The sequence below is a fragment of the Populus trichocarpa genome, chromosome 7, assembly GCF_000002775.5.
Source record: "Populus trichocarpa isolate Nisqually-1 chromosome 7, P.trichocarpa_v4.1, whole genome shotgun sequence".
Lineage (NCBI taxonomy): Eukaryota > Viridiplantae > Streptophyta > Magnoliopsida > Malpighiales > Salicaceae > Populus > Populus trichocarpa.
The window spans coordinates 12077697-12103338 of NC_037291.2; the positions used below are offsets into that span (position 1 = coordinate 12077697).

The 25642-nt window shown below is 33.4% G+C and overlaps 3 protein-coding genes across 3 annotated transcripts; 2 read left to right on the forward strand and 1 right to left on the reverse strand.

The window, feature by feature from the left end:
• The first annotated feature begins 942 nt into the window (after positions 1-942).
• Positions 943-3519, forward strand: LOC7466795 (ras-related protein Rab11D). Its single transcript, XM_002310516.4, has 2 exons — positions 943-1327; positions 2786-3519. Exons 1-2 carry the CDS (start codon positions 1095-1097, stop codon positions 3222-3224), a joined length of 672 nt encoding a protein of 223 aa, XP_002310552.1. The 5' UTR covers positions 943-1094; the 3' UTR covers positions 3225-3519.
• Positions 3520-7292: 3773 nt separating this feature from the next.
• LOC7490197 (uncharacterized) lies at positions 7293-15496 on the reverse strand. Its single transcript, XM_024605593.2, has 15 exons — positions 15237-15496; positions 15055-15143; positions 14273-14339; positions 14039-14154; positions 13214-13280; positions 13025-13073; positions 12651-12736; positions 12206-12465; positions 12068-12123; positions 10373-10458; positions 10164-10256; positions 9268-9577; positions 8417-8964; positions 7819-8050; positions 7293-7744 (listed from the first exon to the last, which is right to left on the reverse strand). Exons 1-15 carry the CDS (start codon positions 15426-15428, stop codon positions 7488-7490), a joined length of 2508 nt encoding a protein of 835 aa, XP_024461361.1. The 5' UTR covers positions 15429-15496; the 3' UTR covers positions 7293-7487.
• A 7148-nt stretch (positions 15497-22644) lies between these two features.
• Positions 22645-24874, forward strand: LOC7466794 (peroxidase 17). Its single transcript, XM_002310515.4, has 3 exons — positions 22645-22938; positions 23078-23269; positions 24075-24874. The coding sequence occupies exons 1-3, from the start codon at positions 22732-22734 to the stop codon at positions 24666-24668; spliced, it is 993 nt and encodes a 330-aa protein (XP_002310551.1). The 5' UTR covers positions 22645-22731; the 3' UTR covers positions 24669-24874.
• The last annotated feature ends 768 nt before the right edge of the window (positions 24875-25642 follow it).

The window sequence follows — 25642 nt, forward strand, 5'->3', positions numbered from 1 at the left end:
TTTGTTTTATGACTTTTTTCAATCATGATTATTTAGTAATACACAACTAATAAAATAATTTAAAATCTCCCGACTCTGATAGCAATTGACACAAACAGAAAAAATTCAAAAAATAACAAGTACATTAACATAATTATGTTAAAAAAAATTACACAAAAACTCTAATTTAAAATTTTATTATTGAATATTTTATGTTCAAGTAATCTACCTCACTAAAATGTTTATAACTCTTTAAATAAATTAAAAAACTAATCTAAACAACCTAGAAAACCTAACAATAAAAAAATAATAAAAATCCTAAACTAACTAAAAAAATAAAATTATTAAGTATAATATTTAATTTTCTAAACTAAATAAAAATAACTAAGACTTTTTCCCAAAAATCATCTTGAATCAACATGTAACCATGGCATATCCCTTGCAATTGAAATCTTATCTATTTTTCGATAGCAAATTGATTTTTTTAAAAAATTCTAACGTGACCAATGACAATTACTCCTAAATAGCAGGAATCAAATGAAATTTATAACTTTAATATATATATATATATATATATATATATATATATATATATATATATATATGATTTTTTCACGATCACAAATCACCAGACACTTTCACTAATTAAAAACTGAAAATCAATCACATTTTATTGGCTGGTTTATTAAGAGATCCATTGAACTTAAAAAAAATAATTTGTTAGTTTCTCCCTAAATCTGCGCTCAAATTTCAAAATGTCAACTTAAAGGTCAATTTTACTAAATCTTAGCAACTAGAAATTAATTACAACACCCCCCTGACTCGTATTTGCACTTGTTAAGAAACACCTTAGACAAAGTAGTCCCCACTCAAAGAACCCATCAGAATCATTGACGGACCAGATTGCATGATGCACTAATATAAATTTGCCATGCGTTGCACCGGATTATCGCCACACTCACTGATTGTCTTATTAGCCTTCGCCTTCAATTCCACACCAAGCAAAGCAAAACACCACTGCTAAGATCTACTAGCTAGCCATAGCAAAGCATAGCAAGAATCGCTCTCTTCTTTAGAAGAAACAAAGGAAACCCATTTGAATTGAGGGTGAGAAAATGGCTAGTGGGGGTGGATACGGAGATGCGAGCCAGAAGATAGACTATGTATTCAAGGTGGTGTTGATAGGGGACTCAGCAGTTGGGAAATCACAAATACTTGCTCGATTTGCTAGAAACGAGTTTAGTCTTGACTCTAAAGCTACTATTGGGGTCGAGTTTCAAACTCGGACTCTTGTTATTGATCATAAGAGTGTTAAGGCCCAGATCTGGGATACTGCTGGTCAAGAACGGTAACTATTCATTCTTTCAGATTTTAATTTTAATTTTCTTTTCGTTTGGTTGGTCTAGAAGTCTAGATGTGATATGGATTTTCTTCGTTAATAACAGACTGCATGTTAGCTGCATGTATATTTGGTTTTAATGGCTAAGTTGTCTTCGGGCCAGCTTATGCTCACCTGGCTGGCTATCCATCGCTTGGTGTCTCTGGATCCGTGGCTTGTATGGTTTTATATACACATTGATTTGGAAAGACGGTTTTGCTGCAAATGTGGAATTGGTTTTGTAGTGTTAGATTTGGAGGAAAAACACGTGGTTGATGTTATAATACAAATGGACATTGTGTCTGATCTGGGAGGAATCAAATGAAAAAAGAAAAAAAAGGAAAAAAGAAAGAAGATGAGGTATATGGTAATACAATTCAAGTTTTTCAAGTATCTAATTGTCGACATTTGATTGTTTTTTTTTGCAGTCTGTTGTTTTTGATTCATGATGAATCGCAAACTTTTGGATGCAAATTGATCCGGTTTTAAGTCTGTGATTGAAGTATGGATATGTTAATGAATTGATTTAACGTCGACTGTGCGGGGGATCTGAGGCTGGGTCATAGTGATACTTGTTAGGATAGATCTTGATTCTGGGCCCTGCTTAGCTCTTATGGGTGCTGTGGCTTCAGGCCATCACCCACTATCCCTTCCTAAAAAATTACTGGCTTTTCTTTCTCTTTTTTTGCCTCCCCGACTGCCTTTTTTGTTGGTTTTGTTGGGTGTGGGGATTATAATTTTTTTGTTTAGTGTTGATGTTTGACTGGAGAAAAGGTGGCCTTTGGTTCGATTCATGATGAAAGAAGAATTAATTACCTTGCTTAAAGTTGCTTTTGGTCTAGGAAATGAATCCAGCTCATGTCACTGTTCTTTTGTTTATCCTTACAGAATAAGATATCTCGTTTGGCTTTTTGTCTTTTAGACTATGGGGATTTGTACGCCTCAGGTTTCTCTTACTAGTTGATATACAGTTGTTAGAGCAATGAGAATTTAGGAGTTCCAAAGAACTTTGGGCTATTCTGAGGAATGTTATTATATTGTTTGGAAATCTTCTTTTAGCACCTAAAACTTTATTGTTAAACAAGAAATTTCTTTATTTTGAAGCATCTTTTGAGCCATAACTTTTGGACCGTTTATTGAAATATCTTTTGTATATATCATAGTGGTTAGAGATGGATGTTATATTTGATGACTAATACTTACTTTAATAATCTCTTGGGACCCAGGGAGACTATATCTGGTAGGAGAAAAGGGAAAAACCCAGTGCTCGCCTGATTAGATCTGACTATGTGCTTTAACACAAAAATTTCAGAATTGTTCTGTTAGTACCCTGGGAAGCAATATTGTTTCTTTTGGACAGAATCGATGTTAATTTCTGTAATTAGCAAATGTTGATTTCTTCTCTGCTTTTGGGGGTTCAATGAGCAGGTATAGAGCAGTCACAAGTGCATACTACAGGGGTGCTGTTGGGGCAATGCTGGTGTATGACATAACCAAGCGTCAGACCTTTGATCACATACCACGCTGGCTGGAAGAGCTGCGAAACCATGCTGACAAGAACATAGTTATCATTTTGATTGGGAACAAAAGTGATCTTGAGGACCAGCGGGCTGTACCCACTGAGGATGCCAAAGAATTTGCCCAGAAGGAAGGACTATTCTTCTTAGAGACCTCTGCATTGCAAGCAACTAATGTTGAGAATGCCTTTATGACTGTGCTGACAGAGATCTTCAACATTGTAAACAAGAAGAACCTGGTTGCTGGTGAAGATCAAATCAATGGTAACCCCGCATCGCTATCTGGCAAGAAGATTATCATTCCAGGCCCTGCACAAGAAATTCCAGCGAAGAGCAAGTGTTGTAGCTAATTGTGATCTCTGATCAGTCTGGGCTTTGAAACCGCGTGCTTCCCCTTAATTCCTAATAGCAATTTTTTGAAAGGTGTGATGTAGTTCTTTGTAAATTTTACATTCTTATAATTTAGCTTGCATGAGCAGCTGATTAGTATCTTATTTTGAGGAAAATCTGAGTCGCGTTTTATCTTCTCCTCAATCTCATTCGGAAAGAAAAAAATTCATAATGTCGATGAATGTTTTGAATACTTTAAATACCTTGCTTTGTAGTGTGGAAATTGAAGATGGAAGTGGAGATGTTTCTGGAGAATTTTCTGTTGCCTGAGAGGCTTTTTAGCTGTTGCTACCTATTTTGAACAGAAGTTTCTTTAACTATTTGATATATGGTGCCTGTCGGTCCTCAGACCACAAGATTTTAGCATGGACTCTATTAATTGTTTCATAAGTTTTTGCTCTAAAATAACCTGTCGTCTAACAATTATAAATCTTTGCATCAGGTCTCATTAATGATTGTTCCAAGGGAAACTTAAATTTTGTACTTTTCTGTTTTATATCAATAATTATGATTCCCCAAATTTATGAAGCAAAATATTTGTACTACATGTCGGTCAGTAGAAAATGCTATTGGCAAGAGCTTGAAGAAATCCTTTTCCGTTGAATTTTTATTATTTTGATAACGTTCAGTTTCTAAAATAATTGTAGCATTTATATGCATGAAGAACGTTTTTTCCTGTGAGAGAAGGAATTAGAAGTTTAATACTAGAAAATATTAATTTTTTTTTTGATTAATGTGAGTTTCTGGACCAGTTTGTGCGCACCTCGACTAATTCCACGGGTCCTGAAGTTAACGACCATGTAAGCCTTCAGTAATCATCATATTAGCAACCATAGGGTAGGGTTCGAACATGAAATCATAGGAGGAGCAAACTTTTTAATTTAAAATTTTTATAATTGGATTACCTATTAAATAGTTAGAAAAGATTAAACTATAAAATTTAATACAAGTTCATGTAATATAAAAAAATAAAATATTCAATGTTTACTTAAAAGATATGCATTTCACAACAAAATATCAAATCATAAATATAAATACTTCTCTATATAGAATATGCGAACAATATTAACACTTAAGTAAATAAATAAAATAAAATAAAATATTTAGGGTTTTTAACAGTTGTTTGTACTATTATTCACCCACGGTTCCTTTTAAAAAAATCACCATGGATTACAATGTACATTCACAACAATTTTTACTGTTCATAGACGTGTAAACATATAATTTTGTTCTTGTATTTTTCTTTTTTCATGTTTGATCCCTGTAATTTTAGATTTTCACGTTTCAATCTTCTTTTTTTTAATGTTTTAGTTTTTAATACTGAGACAGGAGAGTCATTTAAAAAAAAAAAAAAAGGAGAGGGAAACATTTCGAGTATCCTTATTTTGACTACGAAAGACCATTTATCGTGGCAATAAATTCATCTTGAAGAGGAAAATTTCATGCAAAACAAAATAAAAATAGATTGAGGCTCCAGGGGTGTTTAAGGTAGTAAATGGGGTTATTGAGCTTTATATGGTTTTTTTTTTAAATTTATCTAATACCCCAAAATCCACTTTTCTACCACTAAAAATGCCATAATTAATTGTATTAGACATGTTATTCCATTTAATAGTAAAACTCAAGTGGGGATGTTTGCTTGAGTTTTTTTTTTTTAAAATATACTATAGTTTATTTTTGTGTTTTAAAAGTTTTTTTGCAAAAATTAATTTTTTTTTTATTTTTTTCTTTACTTCAAATTAATATTTTTGTGGTGTTTTTAGATCATTTTGATGCACTAATATCAAAAATAATTTTTTAAAAATAAAAAAAATATTATTTTGATACATTTCTGAATGAAAAATATTAGAAAAGCAACTGTAACCACACTCCCAAACAATTTAGTAACATCTAAGCTTTTTTATGTGTCAAACGCCCGAGCCTTGCGGTCTAGAAGCTTCTCTTAGCCATTATCTTGTTTTTTGTTTTTAATTTTCTTATATCTTAAAAATAAAATCATGTTTGTTATAATAAAATGTTTCAAAAAGCAATCAATCATGGCATGCTTTTTAAATAAGATTAAAGCTTTTTATGATTGTAGTTTTAATTTTTTAACAATTATAATATGTAACTTATATGCAAAATATTTTTAAAAAAATTCACATGAATATTCAATGATGTGAAAATATATATTTTATTATTTTTAATTGTTAATTTTTATATCATTTCCTTGAATTAATTATTCTTCAATTTTTTCATGTAGTCGCAAGAAAATAATCAAGATATTATTTTTTGTTTCTTGGTTTAAAATTGCTTACATGATAAGTTTTTATATGAGAAACTATGCTTATGATAAAAAAAAAAGAAGAAGGAATTTTTCATCAAAATAAAACAGAAATAAAATATTAACAGAAATAGAGTTTTGGCTAAGATTAAGATAAATTTGATTTTTAATTGTTTTAAAGGCAAAATAAAAATATTTGGTCCAATAATACTTAGAGATTAGAATAAATTTGATTTTTGGTTCTTTTAAAGGCAAAATAAAAGTATTTGGTGAGATTCTTGGAGAGATTATGAGGGCGCTGTTCAATTTTTAGGGTGTGTTTGGTATTGCGGTTGCTGTTGTGGTTGTGGTTTTAAAAAAATTGTTTTATAAAAAGTACTTTTAGTTGAGGTTGGTTTGGAAAAATATATGTTTGGTTAAAACTGTGGTTAAAATTGAGGTTGAACAAAAAGTAGTTTAATGTGTTTGATTAAAAAAATGCTTTTCAAATTGAGGTTATAAAATAATTAAAAAATATTTTTAATTTAAATATTGTAGATTTAACTACTATTATTACATCATGAAATAAATAATATTGATATCAAATATTTTTTATTATTCCATTAAACTATATGCAATGTCATCACATACGAAATCTATCCAACAATAACTATATTTTTCATGGTTTCTTAAGCACGCAACAACAAAAACTGAATTTTTTGTTACGTCATCAAGCGATCTCCTTCTAATTTTTTTAATAAAACACAATTAAAATAAAAATAAAAACTGAATTTTTTTTAACTGGGTCGGACTCGGCAAGAACATAATTGGAATTGCGATCAAATTCTACAAATGCTACGTCATCATGTGATATCCTTCTAATTTATGTAGTGTTATTAAATAATATTAAATACTAGTTTTTCGAGTAAAACTCAATTTTTTTAAAAATATTTTACAATTTCATTATGTACAAAATTTATTCGACAAAAACTACAGTTTTCATGATTTTTTGAGCATGCAATAAAATTAATTAAAATATTATCATGAATAAAATTGAGATTACAGTACGAGTAAATTTAATTCACCTTAAACTAATTTTTCAAAAAAACAAAAAAAAATATTGTTCACGTTCACGTTCACGTGAATAGTGCGAGTAAAATCACTTAACTTTTCCTGGTTTTTCAGAAAAAAAAAAACTAAACTTTTCCTGGTTTTTTTTTTATTTTAAAAAAACTGATTTAAATTTAAGTGAACAGTGCGAGTGCACAGTGAAGCATGGCTCCACTGTTCACTGAACAGTGGAGCCATGCTCCACTATTACAGCTTCCTACCTCAGGAGAAGCAGCCAAATGCTGCTTCTCTAAAACCTGCGGTTTCATTTTAATTTGTAGTGGGTCCTACCAGTGAAAAACATTTTTTTTCTCTTACCAAACGATATTATGTGTGGCTGCGAGTGAACCTCACCCGTAGCCACGTTACCAAACGGCCACTTAGAGTAAAAGGATTTGATTTGGGACAAAGCTTAGACAACTACCTTGCCACACTCTGAAGTCTCAAGGACGATAAAATTAAAGTATGTTATTTTACCAAAAAGCCCTTCATTTTCCTATTTAGCTTCTTCCTCTCCTTGCATTTTATTACAGTACAATGCCCAAAACTGCCACCACATCTACCGTTGCCTTGCTTCATCAGTCATTTACTTGCACGGCTTTCTTACCCCTTTTAGAACAAGAGTCTTTGTTTTTCATGGAACTCCAGCAAACAAAAATTTGCTGCGAAAATCATGTAGCTCGTCAAAATTGCATTAGCTTAATACAGCAAAAAAAGGTTTAGTCATTCTGATAAAATACAAAACCTGGAACATTATAAAATTGGTACCCAGAAGAGGCTAAAAATAAATGATATGTTGTATCTATTAAAAATAAATAAATCCAGAACTGGTACAAATAGATTAGAGACAAACTCAAAAGTTGCTGTAAATTCAAGCATCTGCAACCAGCTGAGTAGTTTCAGATTCCTCAACCTTGCTAGCTCCATTAAGCTGCAGGTCATCAACATTGATCTTGTTTTCTTGCACTGAAGAGCCTTTTTCGGCTTCCATGCGAACCGAAAGCCTTTCTAGCAATTCTTGGCAGTCAATTGCTGTGACCATCACATTCAAATTGGATCTACCCTTCCAGCAGCCAATGGCTATTGTTGACGCATCCACCTTGGTAGGATCCAACATGGTTTTGCTGTCTGCAAACAAAGACGATGGGGTAAATACACATTCATACACTGATAACACGAACATGGTAGGAACTGCTACATACCTCGCATGACTATTACACAACAACCCATCATTAGCTTTGATGCCTTCTCGCCAAACTCAGCATCAACAAAGTCAGCAAACTTTATTGCTTTATACTGCAAAAGATGCTTGAAATCTACCGAGGATGCATATAGGATCTGATTAGTGATGTGTGGAAGAATCACCGGCAATCCTTCTGATGATATCCTGAATGAACAGGGGGTAGAGGTACCTTCTCTTGAAGTTTGTCGCTCCTTTAAAAAAAGAGGGCAGAATCAAATCAAGAAATGAACAATTCTTTGTTAAATAAAGCCTAGGCAACCACCTTTTTTGGGTAAAAAGAAACATATAGTAGAACTGGTGGTGGTAGTTATTTTTGACTGACTTGATCTATTAGCACAAGTTTTGGCAATTGATGCATCTACTGTTTTCTAGCAACGTAGCTCATGGCAGAGGGTTGTAGCCTGGTAGCTAAGAAACTTTGGAGTATGTCAACCAATATGGAAAGAGCACTCACAGGCCAAAGGATGGGAGGGAATGGGGAAAAAGCTATGATTGCGGCTTTTGAAAAAAAAAATATAACAAAAAAATAATGTCTAAATAGCATGTAGATTACTTACAAACATCTTCAGGCCGATAGAAGCAATCTTAAGTTGCTGACCAACACGGAAATTCAACCCAAGAACATCCTTAACTGACTTTGAGACATAGTAAATTCTCTTCACATGGTTCTTATCACTATTTCTTGAGATTAAGTGGCCATCAAAAGGAAATGACTCATCAATCCCATAGAACATTTTTATGCTATTGATAATAGATTCATCTTTAAAGAAAAGAACAGGGTCAACCCCTTTCCATTTGCCTTGAAGTTGCAACTTTCTCTTCCCCACAGCCTTCCCAGAATCAGTTTCCCCATTAACCAGTGCTTTGGTTTCCTCTGAATCTTGGTTAGATATATTAGAAGGATCAGGTTCCATATCAGCTTCATCTGGCTCATCAACAATTAAATCTGCCTCTGTGGCTGCTTCAGAAATTTTTTCTACTGCGACATCTCTGGAGTCTGGCTCCAGCCCACTATTATCTTCAGTAACCTGATCCAATAATTTTCCTTGCAGTTCAGGATTCTTTTTGAACAAATTCCTTTTCTTACAGGGTTTCTCCTGAATGGCTGCAGGGAAATCATGAAGTAGATATAACATTATAAACGCCTAACATGCAAAACATAAGAATGAAGTGACAGAGACATCCTCAAAAATAGATCTGAATCAACATTTATTTCAAGTACTAATTCAGCATTTTGTAAGTGGGAGATGAAATGAAAGTGGTAATGAGCAACGGGGCAACATCTCTAGAACACGAAAAAAAAAAGGGGGGGGGTGGTTATAAGCAGTAACCAATGAATACTGGTTACAAGGTTCAACTGCTTAGATTCTTCATAATAGTATGATGCATCAATAATGCTTAAATTCACCTGGTAAAGGAGAGAGTTTCTGGAGGACAGCAATGAAAAAGGCCCCACTGTTCTGATCATGAGGCACTATCCTCATACAACGTTCCAGGGGGAGATCAGAAACTTCCTCAATCAAATCTTCGGTAGAAGCATCTTCTGTTGGCTGAATCCCATCTTCAGAAATTGCATTTTCACCATTCTCGTGCTCAAGATCCTTGTTGGCCGGGGCAACATAGCTTTTGCCTGAAGGAAACATGCTGGGAAGTATATGGTATCTCTGGAATTTGGAGACGTCTTTGTGGGAAGCTAACCAGAGATCTTTGTCACGTACCTGCAGAACCAATAAACATAAATTATGTCTTATAAAATTAAGAAATTGAAAGCAGATCCCATTTCATAACACCATACAGAATTTTTTCCTAGCAGGGCAAAAGCCAGCCAAACTGATATTCAACCAAACACAACTATGCCTTTGGTAGAGTGAACATCAGACAAAACACAAACCAAAAGATGGATATCTTTCTGGGATGGTGACAGTATTTGATAGCATTAAAATATAAAATCTTAATCCAACATAAAAAAACAAAGGAAATATCAGAAACTCCTCTAAACTTCCTGTCAAAACAACTCAATTTAAATGTTCATTTGGTTCAACTATTCTCTAAAGGAGACCAATCATTCTATTGACAACATCCAAAGCGAGTTGAATATGCTAAACATCAGAATGTCTGAGAATTTTTTTTTTTTTTTTTTTGGGGGGGGTCATCATATTGTGGAAATGAAGTAGCATTGCCAGAAAGATTAAATAAAAAAAAAAGGCAGCATTGCCAGAGGAACTATGCAAAAATCTTTTCAACATCCGTGTTACTAGCCTGTTAAGGCTTCAATAGAAAATGGACTTGGCAGAAATAACATACCTTCCATTTTCTGACACCAGGCCGACGAACAAGTTGAGGAAGTTCACTGGAGACGTCAACAAGTTCAACAGACCCTCCACATTTCCGTAGAATCTTAGGAAAAACAGACATAGGCACCAAAATTAAGCAAGATTTAGAATTATTGTTTTTTTTTTTGAAAAGTCAAAGATGTCTAATGGTGATATACTTGTGAATGGGTATTAGATTACCTCAGCAACAACAGCCTCATCCTCAACTGGATTCATTGAGCAAGTTGAGTACACCATTCTTCCACCAACTTTGAGCAATGATAGGCCTGTGCATCACAATATAATGTATATTAAATCTAGCTAGTTTGCACCTCTACTGAAACAAATCTGGGCAAAATCCAAGAGTGAATGACTGACTCCACTAATGCAGAAATAGGGGGGAGCAGAATTCTTTCAGCTCCTCAAATCCACATTTAATCATCATAAACATTTGGAGTGAAGCCAAAACCACAATCCAGTATACTTACACTTTCTAATGTACCATGCTTAATACAAGATGGATCATATTTCATTCAAACGAGAAAAAAATAAGTAGATTAGAAGCTTGACAATATGCCTGTCTTTATCAGCAAAATGCTGAAATTATGGATCCAGCAGAAAACATGCAAGGAATGAAATTGAACGATCCCTTATTATCCCATGTTGAACTGCAGCTACTACATGAAGTTCAAGGCATCAAGAAAGACCCATCATGGATTTCATTGTCCACATCGATGCATACTATAATGTGAGCCAGCTAAATGTTAGTTGGTGATTTTTGGAGGGCCATTGCCAATAAGGGTTGCCCATATGCTTTCTGAGCCAGAAACGAATTGTTCCAGGTCAAGGAACAAGCAACCACGGTATAAAAGAATTACTTGCTGTAGTATGTAGGTAAATTTCTGTTGTTCTTATGTGAGAACATTGCAACATGAAATAGAGATGATTTGCTACATTGCATCAACCTTAAGGTGGAGGCTAAAATACTTCGTTTGAGAGTTTATGTCTAGAGTTATGAACAGACTCTTGAGCAGGAGAGCATCACAATTTCTGCAATTTCCTAAAAAAAGTGTGTTTAGGTAAATTTTCTAGACAATAACAAACTTTAAGAGCCTTATTTTTATTTTTCTAAAGTTCAAATTAGTTTGTAGCAGTCCTTTAATGGCAACAGAGAGTTCCAAGACTTTCTATTAGCATATTGTTAAACTTTGGGAAATAGAATTGTGTATTTTGGCAACAGCAGGGCATGCTGCCCTATATTTTCACACCTATTATTCCATCTATCTCTGAGTATAGAAACCACAGCACCCAATCCACAGTCGTAAAAGCCAACAAATTGTGATTTCTCATTTTCATCAATCCCAAGTTTTACCACATTACTGTACTAGACACCAGCATCATTCCATTTCCTTTTTCTCTTCAATTCACTAAGCAAATACTTGCTAGGAACCTAATTCTGCAGCTACCATAAACTTCAAGAAACCAAAGTCTTCAAATCTAAGCTTCCTGTTGCCCTTAAATCTCACTCAATCTAGATGCTATTTAAATCACAAGCCCTTTATCAGCTCTTCTGAAAGTCAAAGCCTTGAAATCACAGATTGTCTAGCTATAGCACGAAAAAATAACAAAAGTGGGCAGACTAGACAACCCTGTCCGACATCAAGAGAAGCCTTTGGGATTAGAAATTGACAACTATCAACCAATAACCTGTCAGGACATAATCATATGGAAGACTAGTGCTTCCTTTGGCAATACACTGATGATTATTAATCTTAGAGCAGAAAATTTGAAATGACATGCTATTTATGATCAACATAATATCAGCCAAAAAGGGCCTAAAAGCTAAGGTTTTCAATTCGTAAAGAAATGTCAATTCAAGGTTTTTCATTAAGGTACCTCGCATCGCTATCTGAATTTGTAGACTATGGAGCCCATTGCCCATCCCTGGATTCCTGTATTAGAGGGGAAAACAAATATAATCCACTCTGAATGCTCGAAAAACATAAAAATGAGAAAGTACACAAGACTTCCAACCATTTCCTCCACATATCTGGAGCCTTGCGGAGGGTACCATCTCCACTACAGGGAACATCACATAACACTCGATCAAAGAGAAGCTGACTAATCTGTGGCTCGATTTCCATTTCAGAAGCTTTAGAGCCATTTTTGTCTGCACGGCACCCAGGGAAGTGTTGGGCTTCATTATTTGTGACTATCAAGTTGGCAGTGCACATTCTTTTTGTTTGATGGATGAGAAGATTACATCTCTGGACATCCAGATCATTTGCCATAACCTAGACAAGTAAATTAATATTGGTAATGGTGAATCAATTTCATATTCTAACATTACAATGAAATAAATGAAACAAATCAACTAGGAATACAATTCAAGGTAAAGAGACGATTAAGCAAAATAAAACAAATAGATGAAGACAATAATAGAATAGAGCAGAGTGTGAAACAAGAAAAAGTAACAAACCATTCCATCAGGAAGTGATCCTGACTTTGTTGATTGGTATATAATCTCCAGCAACTGAAATGTTTTTGAACCTGGTGCAGCACACACTGCATACAAGGAAAGAGAGCAGTGAGGAAATACTACAAGGTATTGGATATTTTCCATGACATGCAACCCATTTCAACTTTATAAGAAAACTAAGGGGTGAAGGGGAGATACATATGTCTGCTACTAGAAACTTTAGAAAGTAAACCATTAGGATATCAATGTTTTTTGGTAAGAAAGCTGCTGTTATAAATACATCGAGCTAATTTAGATAAAGAGATGATGAGTCACTTGTATTGCCAAAGGAATAAAATAAAGAAAAGAATTAGAATGCACTATAGGTAACTTACTATCAAATACAAAATGATCCGGACGTACATCAAGGAAGAGTGGAGGTACCTTTATCACAAACCAAAAATTTAGTTGTAGGATTAACAATCAGTTAGCAAAATGACACAGGGATGAGAGTCGAGATGTTCATTCTTAAAGGACAAAACAACCAAAAATCATTGAATAAACCCAAAATCAGACTTGCTCACCATGCTGACAGCCTCCTGTCTGGTAATGTTTCCAATTTCATTTTCTAGCTTTAAGAACTCATGGAACCTGAAATAATTTTATCCAAAACAACATTTGGTAGATAAAAGGAAAGCAATCAAAAACAAGTGCATTAATTGCGGGCAGCTTGCACATATTTTACATATAATGTAAGCACCAATTATGAAAACCAACAAATCATATACAAGTAGGAGAACAATGGGTTGAATTGGTTGCAGAAAACTTTTTCCATTTTCAATCTCCCTTTCTAATTTTTCTTTTCCATGAAAAACAAAAAACAAAAAAAATCATTTGTTAAAAATGGGAGAGCTGTTTCTCCAAACAGTTACCCTATAAAATAATGCATGAATTTTTAATAGAAAGCATTTTTTCCATTGAAAATTGTATAAATTGAAATTGGTTGGATCATCATGACAACTAGACTGATTTTCAGAAAGACTTTTAAGAGAAGTTTGAAGTGTTTTCCAAGACCATAAACTTGAGAAATTATATAGCAATAACTCCACTTCTCTGAAGGAAAAACATTAAGTTAACTGAGCATAGTACATATACCCCTGGTGGTAGGAAGTCATTTATGGCACAGTCTACATCAATGATAATATGTAAAATAAATGCATTGCACAGGTCAATTCTGAATGACTGAAAATTGCAGAATAGAAAACCTTCTGTGTAAAACAGATCTTTGGAACAAGAAAGGGAAGAACATAATTAAGCAATGTCAGTATTATCAGGTACACGTATCTGTTCAGAAAATATGACAACACGCTCACAACACTACCCAAACAAACAGAAATTGCACGATTTACCTCTCAAGGGTTTGGTTCTTCCTTAGCTGCATCCGGGAAAAATTTGAATGCCAGGCAAGATTATCAGGGTACCAAGGCAATGGTCTAATAGCCTCCACTTCACCACCATCAGTGGTCTGTCAAAAATGACAAAAATGAAGGGAAAAAACAGTAAGCTATCATCTGTAACAACCAGCATTTGGCAACATAATTATCAAAGGTGTTATAGTCTCAAAATAAATAAATGTAACTTACCTCTGCTTTAAGAGAATTCATAAAGTCATTCTCAAGCTGTGATTTGATATCTTCACAAAATTGGCTACTGCAAAATTGAAAAAAATAAAAATCACAAGGTTAGTAACTTTTCCCCATACTGTAACATGCAGTTTCAATGTTCAAAGTCAAGGAGGGTGTGAAGAACACAGGGGACCTTATATATAAACCCTCAAAATGCAGTTCTTATGCTCGTTAATTGCCCATATACAACTTGCAGCATCTGAATTCAATCCAAGACTCGGGGGGATAAAGGACCTTATTACCACAAATATAATTTCCCATCATTTCATACTCCATACGACCATATTTTTTGTCCAATCACAGTCGACCATATTTCAAAAATCCCACTTCCCTTTTGATCTTCCTGCAATCCCTAAAGCAACCTCCCTTTGAAAAAGATCACTAGATTGACATATGCTGCCAAAATCACCATTTTCATTCTTCATTCACCTAATCATATCCAATTCATATCAAAGAGAACTGGATAGCAACCTTATTAGGATATTCATCTTATGTGATTTTATCATTCTTACCTATCTTGGCTAGTCTGTTGCTTGTAGACAACATTGAGAGCTACAAAAACCCAACCTTTTCGTGTCCCAACTCTTAACTTCAAAGTTTGCCTCATCAGCTTGAAAAAATAATTAACGTTATATTTTTTTACTGCTACAGCATGCAGGAACAACAATTACGAGCACACCCAAAAAACCAAACAAAGAATACCCGACAGTTTAAATAGCAAACGAAACCAAAAACTTTACCTTGAATTGATTCTAAAAGCAGCAGGCAAGGGTGTTCTAAGAACTTCGACAAAGGTATCCCATTCTTCTGCTGTCACTATCCCTTGCTCCTGCAAAAAAATAAAAATAAATAAAAAAAATTAAACCCCACCAAACCAAACAAAATAGTATTTAATCTTAAACAAAAGAAAAGCAAGTGTTACCTTGTAGTATTCATCGAAGGCGGGGTTTTGAGTAGCAAAAGGCTGCCAATGAGTCTTGTTCTCAGAGTTGTTGTTGCTGTTGGGATCAGACGAGGCACTGTCAGATTTGGGGCGTTTCCAAACATTCTCTCTGCCATCACGAAAGTGCTTTCTTTGAGTTCGTGACCTGCTTCCTCTTCCTCTCCCTCCCATTTCTTTTTGGGGGGTGTTGAAGACTGCTGCTGCTTAGCCTCTCTGGACCTTTTGTTAATGGACTAGGTTTCTGTCAAGGTTTAATGTTTTTTCGACATGTTACTCCAGACGACGTGTAGTTTAGAATCAATCTCAGATTCTTGGACTATAAAGATATAGGGGCGGCCCATTAATTAATGAACCCATTATAATAGCCCATTGTCACTGCATATGTCTCTATCTGAACCCATTGTTTGATAACGGGCTTTATCGTATTCTTGTTTGGGCCAAAGTTGACGAGATTGTAGTATTTCATAATTTTCAGTATCATCATCGTCAAGGAATTTCGAATTTTTATTAAAAAATAAATGTGGTGGAATTCTTTAAAATGTGCATAGATGTAAAAAAAATGTAACCTGCGGTCAATTTATTATATGCATGCTAAATTTTACAGACCAAGGGTATTCTTTCTTTTAGGTAAAATATTTTCTTGGAAAATATTTTTTAATAAAGATAATGAAGTAGATTGTGATGTTCGGTGATGATGAAAAAGATAATGATAAAAAAAAATAGTAATGACATGACAATAATAATAAAAGAGATAGTTGTGAGGTGATTGTGGTGATAGTAAAAAAAAAAAAAGATGGTGGTGAGGTATTGTTAAGGGTGATCATTTTCGGTTCGTTTCGGTTTTTATCAAAAAAAAATAATCAAACCGAAACCGGTTCAAACCGACCGGTTTTGGTTCGGTTTTTTAGGGCAAAAACCAGTTCAAACCGGTTTGACTCGGTTTTTTTGGTTTGACTCATTTTGGCTTGTTTTTTTTCCGGTTCGGTTTGGTTTTTTTCCGGGTTGGGTTCGGTTCGGTTTTTTCGGTTTGAGGCTTATAAAACCGAAACCGAACCAGTCGTTTTTTCAAAATTTTAATCGGTTCAATCGGTTTTTTTTCACGGTTCGGTTTTTTTGGTTATTTTTTTTTCAGTTTTCTCGGTTTAATCGGTTTTTCAGTTTTTTTGCTCACCCCTAGATATTGTGGTGGTAAGATGGAGGTGATGATTGAAATAGTTATATGATATTATAAATGGATTATTATTTGTAAAACATTTTACGAAACTCTATAGGCTGAAAATATTTTCTAGCAAATAAACTAAGTTTGAAGGTTAACTATAAAATATTTTATATTGATCAAATTTTTTATAAAATATTTTATAAAAAACAAATATAAGAAAATATTAAAAAAAAAACACAAAAAAATCCGAAAAACAATTTTTTGTAAAATATTTTACGCAAGTAATTTAAAAGAGTGTCTATATTCAAGTGGTCTATATATATAATATTATTTAAAGGCTTCTGGGCATAAAATAAACTGTTAAAAAAGGATTTTATAGTATCCTAACTTCAAAAAAATAAAATAAAAATCGTGCTGAAGTATTCAAGAAAACCATCCAATAATAATCATTTACTAACCTAAAATTAACCCCTAGCCTGGTTAAAAAGATTGACCGAGTAGAGTATGTGTTTACGAAAATGGGACATGGCACGGATTTAACTTCCTGCTATAGCTTGTAGACTATGGAAACGTGTTCAAAGAACCATGACAAGTTGTTGGCTTTTTTAGAGATATTTGATGCGAAGTCAGACTGCATAAAACGCCATATTTTATGACTTTCCTCGCAAACAAACACCATGCCATGATAAAAAAAGAGCAGAACCCAGGAACTCTGCTGTCAGTGTCGCATTATCGAATGAAATTACCAGGTCTCCTAAGGTAGTTTTTTTTTATTATTATTATTTACTGTGTATAGTGTATAGTATTTTTTTATTAAGATAATTTTTTTTACATTAAAATTATAAAAAAAACATTTAAAAAACATCAATTTTATTTTTTTGTATTTTAGGAGGTGATCTCGTCATTTAAAACAGTAAAAAATAAAAAATTGTTGCATTATCTAGTGCGGAAGCAGAATTTCAAAGTAAAAGCAAGATGTGTGCAAACTTTTTGGGTTAAGAAGATTATCAGTAAAAATATAGCAAAAATAACTCAGAAATAAACATGTTTATTAATATTTTTCATAATTCTATTCAACATGATCGGATCTGATGAAGCACAGTTAGGTCGATGAGCACTTCATTAAATAGAATCTTGAAGAAAAAAAATGATTCGATTTCCATTTGTCAAGTTAGAAGACCAGCTAGAAGATGCACTCACAAAAGCATTATCCAGCAGGAATTTCTACATCTCACTCCACAAGTTGAGCATCAAAAACTTCAATGCACCGAAAGTCTAATAACTTTTATTCTGTCGTTGTATTTTGAGATAATTACGAAAAAAATCTTCTAAAATATAATTGTGTTCTGACTTCTCTGTTGTAGTTTGAGTACATTTTATATCAAATAAAAATTTTTAAAAATAAAAGATGAAATTGTCCTTTGTAAATAATATATCACATGTAATTAAGAGCTATCATGTCAATTTCTTCTTTTAATCTTTTCCCTTTCTTTCTTTCTTTCTCCTCTCCCTTAATTTCTTTTTCAATTAGAGTTCTATGATTAATAAAAAATAATTTGGTTTTTTTCAAAAGAAAAACTTTTAAATTGTACAAATCTCAAAACTCTGAATCTTTCGTTATAGAAATGGTCGTAGATCGGTGCTAAGCAATGTAAAAAGAGGTACAAGTCTTCTCCCCGCACAATCCAGACACTTTGACAAACCACCATCACAAAAATGTTCAACGCATGTAGTAGTGGGAAAGTGGTATTATACTTTCATGTTCATCAAGGAAGGGACAATGCTTAAAGATAATCAGGTGAAATATTCAACCTACAATGAGATGACACTCAAGCAACACTGAATGGAGAGGATGACACTCAAGCAACACTGAATGAAGGGACAATACTTAACTGTTGAATGCTACAGTTGGTGGGAAAAAAAGTTGTGGCTGAGGAAGAGGATGTGTGCTGTGGTTCACGAGTTTCAACAAAGTGACAGGAGAAACGAGCGTGGGATTGAGAAAGGAAATTGTGGAGAGAATGAAGTGGGAGCAAGGAGGAGTAGGATGGGCCAGTAGGGGTGATCAAAGGGAAGTGAGGGTGAAGAGAAAGATCAGCTCTGTTTACATTAAACTGTATTTTGCTTCTGTTGTTGTTGCTTGCGTTCATGTGGAGAACGAGCTGGATAAGAGACAGAATTACACGGTAAAACACCAAGAGAAGAAAATTTATGAACATAATTTCCTCTCTATTAGTTGCGGTGTAATTCATTTGTTAAATACTGGAATGTAAAAACAAAAGTGAAGATCGATCAGAGGAAAAATGATCATTGATGCAACTAAAAATTTTATCCCCAGGAACGAGCATGGTAGGGGGCGTTCTGGGATAGTATTATACAAGGTTAAACTCTTTTCTTGTTCGTTAATTCTTGTCTTTGAAGGAATAGTTTTTAATTTTCTTGGATTTTTCTTCGTTTCTTCATGTGGAGAATGCAAATTACGAACCTGCCAAATCTTACTGTGGCATGACGAGGGAGGTGGAGGAAATTTGGTAGCTAGGTGTTGATTGAGAGGTTTGAATTGAAGAGGATGGATGGAGGTTTGGTGCATGATGAAATATATTGTTTAAAGAAATTTGTGTTCATTAAATTATGAATAATATTATTGTAATTATAAATTTAACATAATAATTTTGTTATTTTAAGGTTTTATAGCCTCTTTAGTTATTAATATATATATAATGACAAACTCATAAATAATTAAATATTTTTTTTATTGATTTTAGTTCTTGAAGGAAGTTAAATATTAGCGTGGATATATATAAAATTCATGATATAAAATATAATTTTTTAAATTATAATAAGAAATTGAAAATACAATGAATCTTAAGAATTTATTTTATGATTATGCCTTATATTTTAGTCATTCTCAATCTATCTTTCTCTAATAAAATATTATCGGAAATTTTTTTCACAAAAGTAATTGAAAAAAATTACATATTGTAATGTGTTTTTCTTCTTTGGTTCCGGAGTAGGATATCAACGCATGTAATTCTTGGATGATCTCAGCAGACTCGAAGCCTTGCTTCGGAGGATTTTAAAAACGTGTTTGGTAAACTTTTTTGAAATATTATTGAGGTTATTTTTTAAGTATTTTTTTATTTGAAAATATATTAAAATAATTTTTTTTATTTTTTAAAAATTATTTTTAATATCAACACATCAAAATGATAAAAAAATATAAAAAAATATTAATTTAAAACAAAAAATAAAAAAATTTAAATTTTTTTAAAAACGCTTTTGAAATGCAAAAACATATAGGAACTAAAAACTACATCTCAAGGTCTCAAGGTCAAGGGCGACATTCACCATTAAGGGTAACTTAATTTAAATTTTTGTTTTAAAAGTGATTTTGAAGTTAAATTTTTTATTTTATATTAATTTTTTTATATTAAAATTATTTTAATGTATTAATATTAAAATTAAATTTTAAAAAATAAATATTATTACACTCCCAAATAATTATCCCATCAACAAGAGATTCATGTGAGCAAGATAATCAAATATGTCTCGGTTAAATATTGAGACCATTAATTCTCACAGGCCCCAAGTAGAATTTCATTCGGAAATACGTAATTTCCTTTTGACTTAATGACGATAAATGAATTCGAGGCCAAGTTTTTATTTTTTATAAGCATGCAAATGCATAAATTTCCTCCCTGTTAACATGCCATTAAAATCTTGCCATAAAAGTGACAACAATCCCATAACACAAGAATCCAACCATCATCTAGTGGGTGGTCAAGAATAAAAGCTGAGGATAAAGGGTTTGCTCCCTTGTGGTTTCAGATTCGAGTCATGTGATTGCTAATATGATAATCACTAGAGATTTATATGATCGTTAATTTTATGACTCGTGAAATTAGTTAAGGTATGCATAAACTGTTCTTATATTAATAAAAAAAAATAATTTCCATGGCGACCTGGAAATCAGGCAGCCAAGGAGGACGGTTTCCCCGTGATGAAAATATTTAGGGTTTCCCCCTGATGAAAATAGGAGACATAATTTCTTTGTTGACTCAGTAGGCACACGCACGACACCATAATTCTTGCTAATATTTGTTTCATTACTTGTACCAATTTAATCCGACATTGACAAGCAACTCCCAGTATAAAATGTGTTTTTTAAAAAAAGTATTAAAATAATTTTTGATATTAAAACAACATAAAAATATTAAAAAAAATAATTTGAAATAAATAAAAAATAAAAAAAAATTAATTTTAAAAACCAAGAGTCTCTTTTAAAATAACTAATTCAGAATGAGTAATATGTAATTGTGTCACTTTTTGTGGACAATGAATTGCTAAAATATGTTCAAATCAGCAATAGTTTAAGGGTTAATTAGAGAAAACTCAATAAATCAAGGATGTATTAAACCTCAAATTAATTATAGAATTGTCGTAAGAGAAGGGTCAGTCATTAAAATGGTAACCTATCTACTAGAGCAGCACCGGGCTCGGCAAATCAACTAGCTAGCTCAACAACGCGTCTTTGTTTTTCCTTTTCTGGCATTTTGCAGAGTACAGCTGCTTTATTTCAGAAGGTGTAATGGTTTTTGCACCATATTTGACTCTTTTGCTAGAAAAGGGTGGCTGAGCTTGTTGATACCAAGAAAGATAAGGCAGGGCATCTGTTTTTTTTATTTAAAAAAAAAAACTATTTGAAAATAAAAACAAATAAAAAACTGTTTAAGAGATAATAAAATATTATTTTTAAGATATTTATTTGTTCTAAAGACAACACCTCTAGAATTCGACTAAGTCATCGAAAGTTCTAAACATCTAAAAAAAATAACAAGGAAAGATAAAAGAAAAAAATATATTTTTATATTTTTTCTCTATGTTGTAACAAGTTTATATAGACTTGAAATATTATAATCGTTAATAAAATAATTGTAATTTAAATTAAACTAAATAATTACTGTTAAGTTTTATTTTAACAATTATAAATATTAAAATTAATTAAAAAAAATCCAGGAAAAAAAATTAACCTCACTTTTCAAATACCATCTTTTTTATCCAAAAACTCATTAGAATTATCACGTAAGTTAACACTTACAGAGCACGGGGGGCCAATTGTCGAGTCAAGAGTGAGTAAGGACCCCCACCTTGCTCTGCCCTCACAAGGGACACTTTCAGTTCCTCACTGCATCTTCAATAGCCAATTGCCTTATCTTGCTCTCTCAGTGTCCTAACAAAAACTGTAATATCCTGACACCCACACCACACGAGAATCTATACCCCTTTTTCCATGCCCATCATCATTCCATTGTCTCATACATAGATATGTGCGCATGTGCAAATTGTTTTTTTTTTTTTTTTTCCGTTCATGTCATGTGAGAGAACTTGTTATAAAGTATGCTAAATTGCGCGTATAACTCTAGATATAGATTATTGTGATAGTAAAATTTATATGGATATGTTATGTAATTAAAAGAATTATAAGGGATGTTCATGTTATATATTTTATTTTTTAATCGAAAAGTTACCGGCACGTGTTCCCCACACTCTAACGAGTGGGCGGCGCCCGCGCCATTAAAAAGACGTTTGAGACGCTTTACGGTGGTCAAATCTGGGCATCTATTGTGTCTCTAGATATATAGACATGCCCTCTTTCACATGGTGCGGCGTGTGTAAACATATCATGGTTGGATTGCCGCTGATAATCGATTGTTTATGTTTTTTCTTTCTTTTCTCTCTCTTGACAACTAAAGTGCATTATTGTCTTCTGTTTGTTTATTGTTTGCTTGGGTCTAGCATTGATTGTTAGACCCAAGCATCTTAGATGTGGCGTGGTACCTTGGGTCTGGCAACTATGTTAAATCAAAGCTACTTAGATCTAACAACATTGCTAGGTCCAAGAACCTTGAGTCTGACAATAATGTTTGGTGCCAGACCCAGGCATTATCTGGTATCTATACATGGTTGTCAGACCCAAAATATTTAAAAATATTTTTTATAAACCAACCTCAACTAAAAGTACTTTTTATAAAACAATTTTTTTTAAACCACAACCACAACAGCTACCGCAATACCAAACACACTCATATATCATCCTAACGTGAGGAAGGACTTTTCAAAGTATTCTTAAGAAACGCAATCGCCTCATCACAATAACATTAACATACCATGAATAGATCCCCATCCATGATATATACATGAAGGCATACGGCCAACTAGTTTAAAAGTCCTTACGCCAGACACCAAAATTAGCCCATATCTCTCACTCACAAACTATCAACTAAACTATAGTGCCTGAAAAATAAAAATTATAAAATGTCCCCTCTCCTTGCAGCCTTTCTCTTGCTCGTATCCATGGGCTTGACCTCTGCCTCTACCGTGCCACTCCGGCCTGGCTTTTACTCCGAGACGTGCCCGGAAGCTGATTTCATAGTCAAGGATGTGATGAGGAGGAACATGATTAGAGAACCAAGAAGTGCTGCCTCAGTCATGCGTTTTCAATTCCATGATTGTTTTGTTAATGTAAACTTTATTATACAAACCAAAAACTTAATACATGTTTTCATGTCAATCTTGCATTATTATTAGTATTATTGTTATTATTATTATTATAAAGATATTAATTCATTTTTCTTTGATGGGTTTTCTTTTTTCCTTGCAGGGTTGTGATGCTTCTGTGCTGCTTGATGACACACCAAACATGCTAGGAGAGAAGCTTGCTCTGTCCAACATAGATTCTTTAAGGTCTTATGAAGTTATTGATGAAGTTAAGGAAGAGTTAGAGAAGGTTTGTCCAGGGACGGTTTCTTGTGCAGATATAATTATCATGGCCTCTAGAGCTGCTGTTGTCCTGGTAATAAATTTGCTCCTGTTATGTAAGACTTCTGCGTTTTTTTGCTATAATTCTTCACAGAACAAAATTATAACCAAAAAAGTCACTAGCAACTTGGCCATAAGAAGACTGGGTCTTGTGTTGGCTAGCCACCTGCGCACTAGGCCTATCTCACCGGATATTCTGCGAAATGGGTCCTTTTTGTCCAACTTTTGTCCTCTACTGCTCATACAATATGAACAGAACGACGGCATAATTATGGTCTTTACAAAAGGTCGTTTTTTGCCCTTTTTTCTTGATTCATTTCGGTGGTGACTATCGAGGATTGTATTTGTACTTGAATTTGAGGCCTACCCTCTCCCCTTCTTAGTGGAGTAATACTATATCCAACATTCTGCTAACGTTAAACATCTGGTCACAAACATTGCATGTGTGGGCGTGGCCCTTTAATCTAGTCTTCTTGTGAAAATTATAGAGGGGCAATAATTGTAGCTTTTTGAAGCTCGCAGTTTGACAATAATTGTATCCTAGAAGACCATCCCTTTGAATCCAGTACTGGGTCTCTTTCACTGTTCAACATGGAAATCTTGCAGTTTAAGGTTTAGCTGATACCAGCATTTTTCCGGATATGCCGGTATCTAGGCTTTCCCGGATGCTGGAATTATAGACTTCCTCTCAAGACAATCTCATTGTTTTTAAGTAATAAAGAGAAAAATCTCAGAAGATTAGACAAGACTTGGTCAGACAGAACTCTTTGCTAAAGAACTGATTTTTAGCCTCTCTTTTTTATTTGAAATTTTTTGTTCTATTCATTGTATTGGATTAGAGTGGAGGACCAGATTGGGACGTGAAGTTAGGGAGAGTAGACAGCTTAACAGCTAGCCAGGAGGACTCCAACAATATCATGCCAAGTCCAAGAGCTAATGCAAGCCTTCTCATGGACCTCTTCGAAAGATTCAACCTCTCTGTCAAGGATATGGTAGCCCTCTCAGGGTCACATTCTATTGGCCAAGCTCGGTGCTTCTCCATAGTGTTCAGGCTCTATAACCAATCAGGCTCCGGCAGACCTGACCCAGCAATTGAGACAAAGTACAGAGAGAAGCTAGACAAGCTTTGTCCACTTGGTGGAGATGAAAATGTAACTGGAGACCTTGATGCAACACCAGCTACATTTGATAACAGATATTTCAAAGACTTGGTTGCTGGGAGAGGGTTTCTAAATTCTGATCAGACCCTTTACACATTTCCTGAAACGAGGAAATACGTAACCCTTTTTAGCAAAAATCAACAGGCATTTTTCAGGGCCTTTGTCGAGGGCATGATAAAGATGGGCGACCTGCAGTCTGGGCGGCCTGGAGAGATTAGAAGCAATTGTAGGATGGCCAACAGCCGGCCTGTTCGTGTACTCACGGAGTCTTAAGTGAGAGATTAGGCTTAGAATACAAATATAATAAGATTAAATATAATTTATATAGTGCGAAATGTGTCTTATGGGATAATGTTAAAGTGTGGTGATCAAATTTGTAAGTGGGGTTGCTGATTACTATCAATTTTATCCTTAATGCGGATATTGCCCTTTGTTGGAATCCTTGAAAATCAAAGGGAAATTAACAAATATTCCTGGAAGACTATTTTGTTCATTCTGCACCCTCCATTTTCTTGTTTGTGTGTCTGTGTTCTCTTTCATCTATGTTTATACGAGCTCACATCTTTTCTTTTTCTCCCACAATCATTTGTTCATTAGGAATCCTTCATTTCACTAACATAGTTTAGTTCATAGATATTGTAAGTGCATCTTGTTCATTCACTCACATGAATCTTATTTTTATATGAGTACAAGTAAGGGTGGTGCTAACAAAACTAGAAATTTTATTTTTAAAATTTTAAAACTAGACTAAATTGAAAACCGATTCGAACTAACTAGGTTTTTTTACATGATAAGTCTTTTATAAGTTTTTGTTTTTATAGGTTTTTTAGACTTTTTATTAATGTAGTTCTCTTGAGCCCAAGAAACCCCATTTGAGAGTGCAATAGCCTTTTCTTTTAAGTGCTTTTAAAAAGTATATTTGTCTTGAAAAAATATCAAATTGATATTATTTTTAGTATTTTTTGATGATTTTGATGTTATGATATCAAAAATAAATAAAATCTAAAAAAAATATTTTAATTTATTTTTAAATAAAAAATACTTTTAAAAATCCTTATTCACCGCAATACTATAAAATTGCCGTCAAAAGAAAAATACTTCAATTAAACAACTAATCATCATATAAATAATACATTTATTTTTAAAATGCAAAATGGTGCAAAAAAAGGTAACTACTCTTTAAACTAATAAAAACAACGCGTTCTGGAAGGAGCTTCTAATCAAACAAGTTGAGTTTTATGTCTTCA

What these genes read in the sequence shown, in the direction of transcription:
- LOC7466795 (XM_002310516.4), top strand. Translation starts at nt 1,095, where the DNA reads ATGGCTAGTGGGGGTGGATACGGAGATGCGAGCCAGAAGATAGACTAT. An exon ending in GATACTGCTGGTCAAGAACG is followed by an intron (nt 1,328 to 2,785) that starts GTAACTATTCAT and finishes TTCAATGAGCAG; the next exon opens with GTATAGAGCAGTCACAAGTG.
- LOC7490197 (XM_024605593.2), bottom strand. Translation starts at nt 15,428, where the DNA reads ATGGGAGGGAGAGGAAGAGGAAGCAGGTCACGAACTCAAAGAAAGCAC. An exon ending in TGAATTCTCTTAAAGCAGAG is followed by an intron (nt 14,155 to 14,272) that starts GTAAGTTACATT and finishes CATTTTTGACAG; the next exon opens with ACCACTGATGGTGGTGAAGT. An exon ending in GACAGGAGGCTGTCAGCATG is followed by an intron (nt 13,074 to 13,213) that starts GTGAGCAAGTCT and finishes TTTGTGATAAAG; the next exon opens with GTACCTCCACTCTTCCTTGA.
- LOC7466794 (XM_002310515.4), top strand. Translation starts at nt 22,732, where the DNA reads ATGTCCCCTCTCCTTGCAGCCTTTCTCTTGCTCGTATCCATGGGCTTG. An exon ending in TCCATGATTGTTTTGTTAAT is followed by an intron (nt 22,939 to 23,077) that starts GTAAACTTTATT and finishes TTTTCCTTGCAG; the next exon opens with GGTTGTGATGCTTCTGTGCT. An exon ending in CTAGAGCTGCTGTTGTCCTG is followed by an intron (nt 23,270 to 24,074) that starts GTAATAAATTTG and finishes GTATTGGATTAG; the next exon opens with AGTGGAGGACCAGATTGGGA.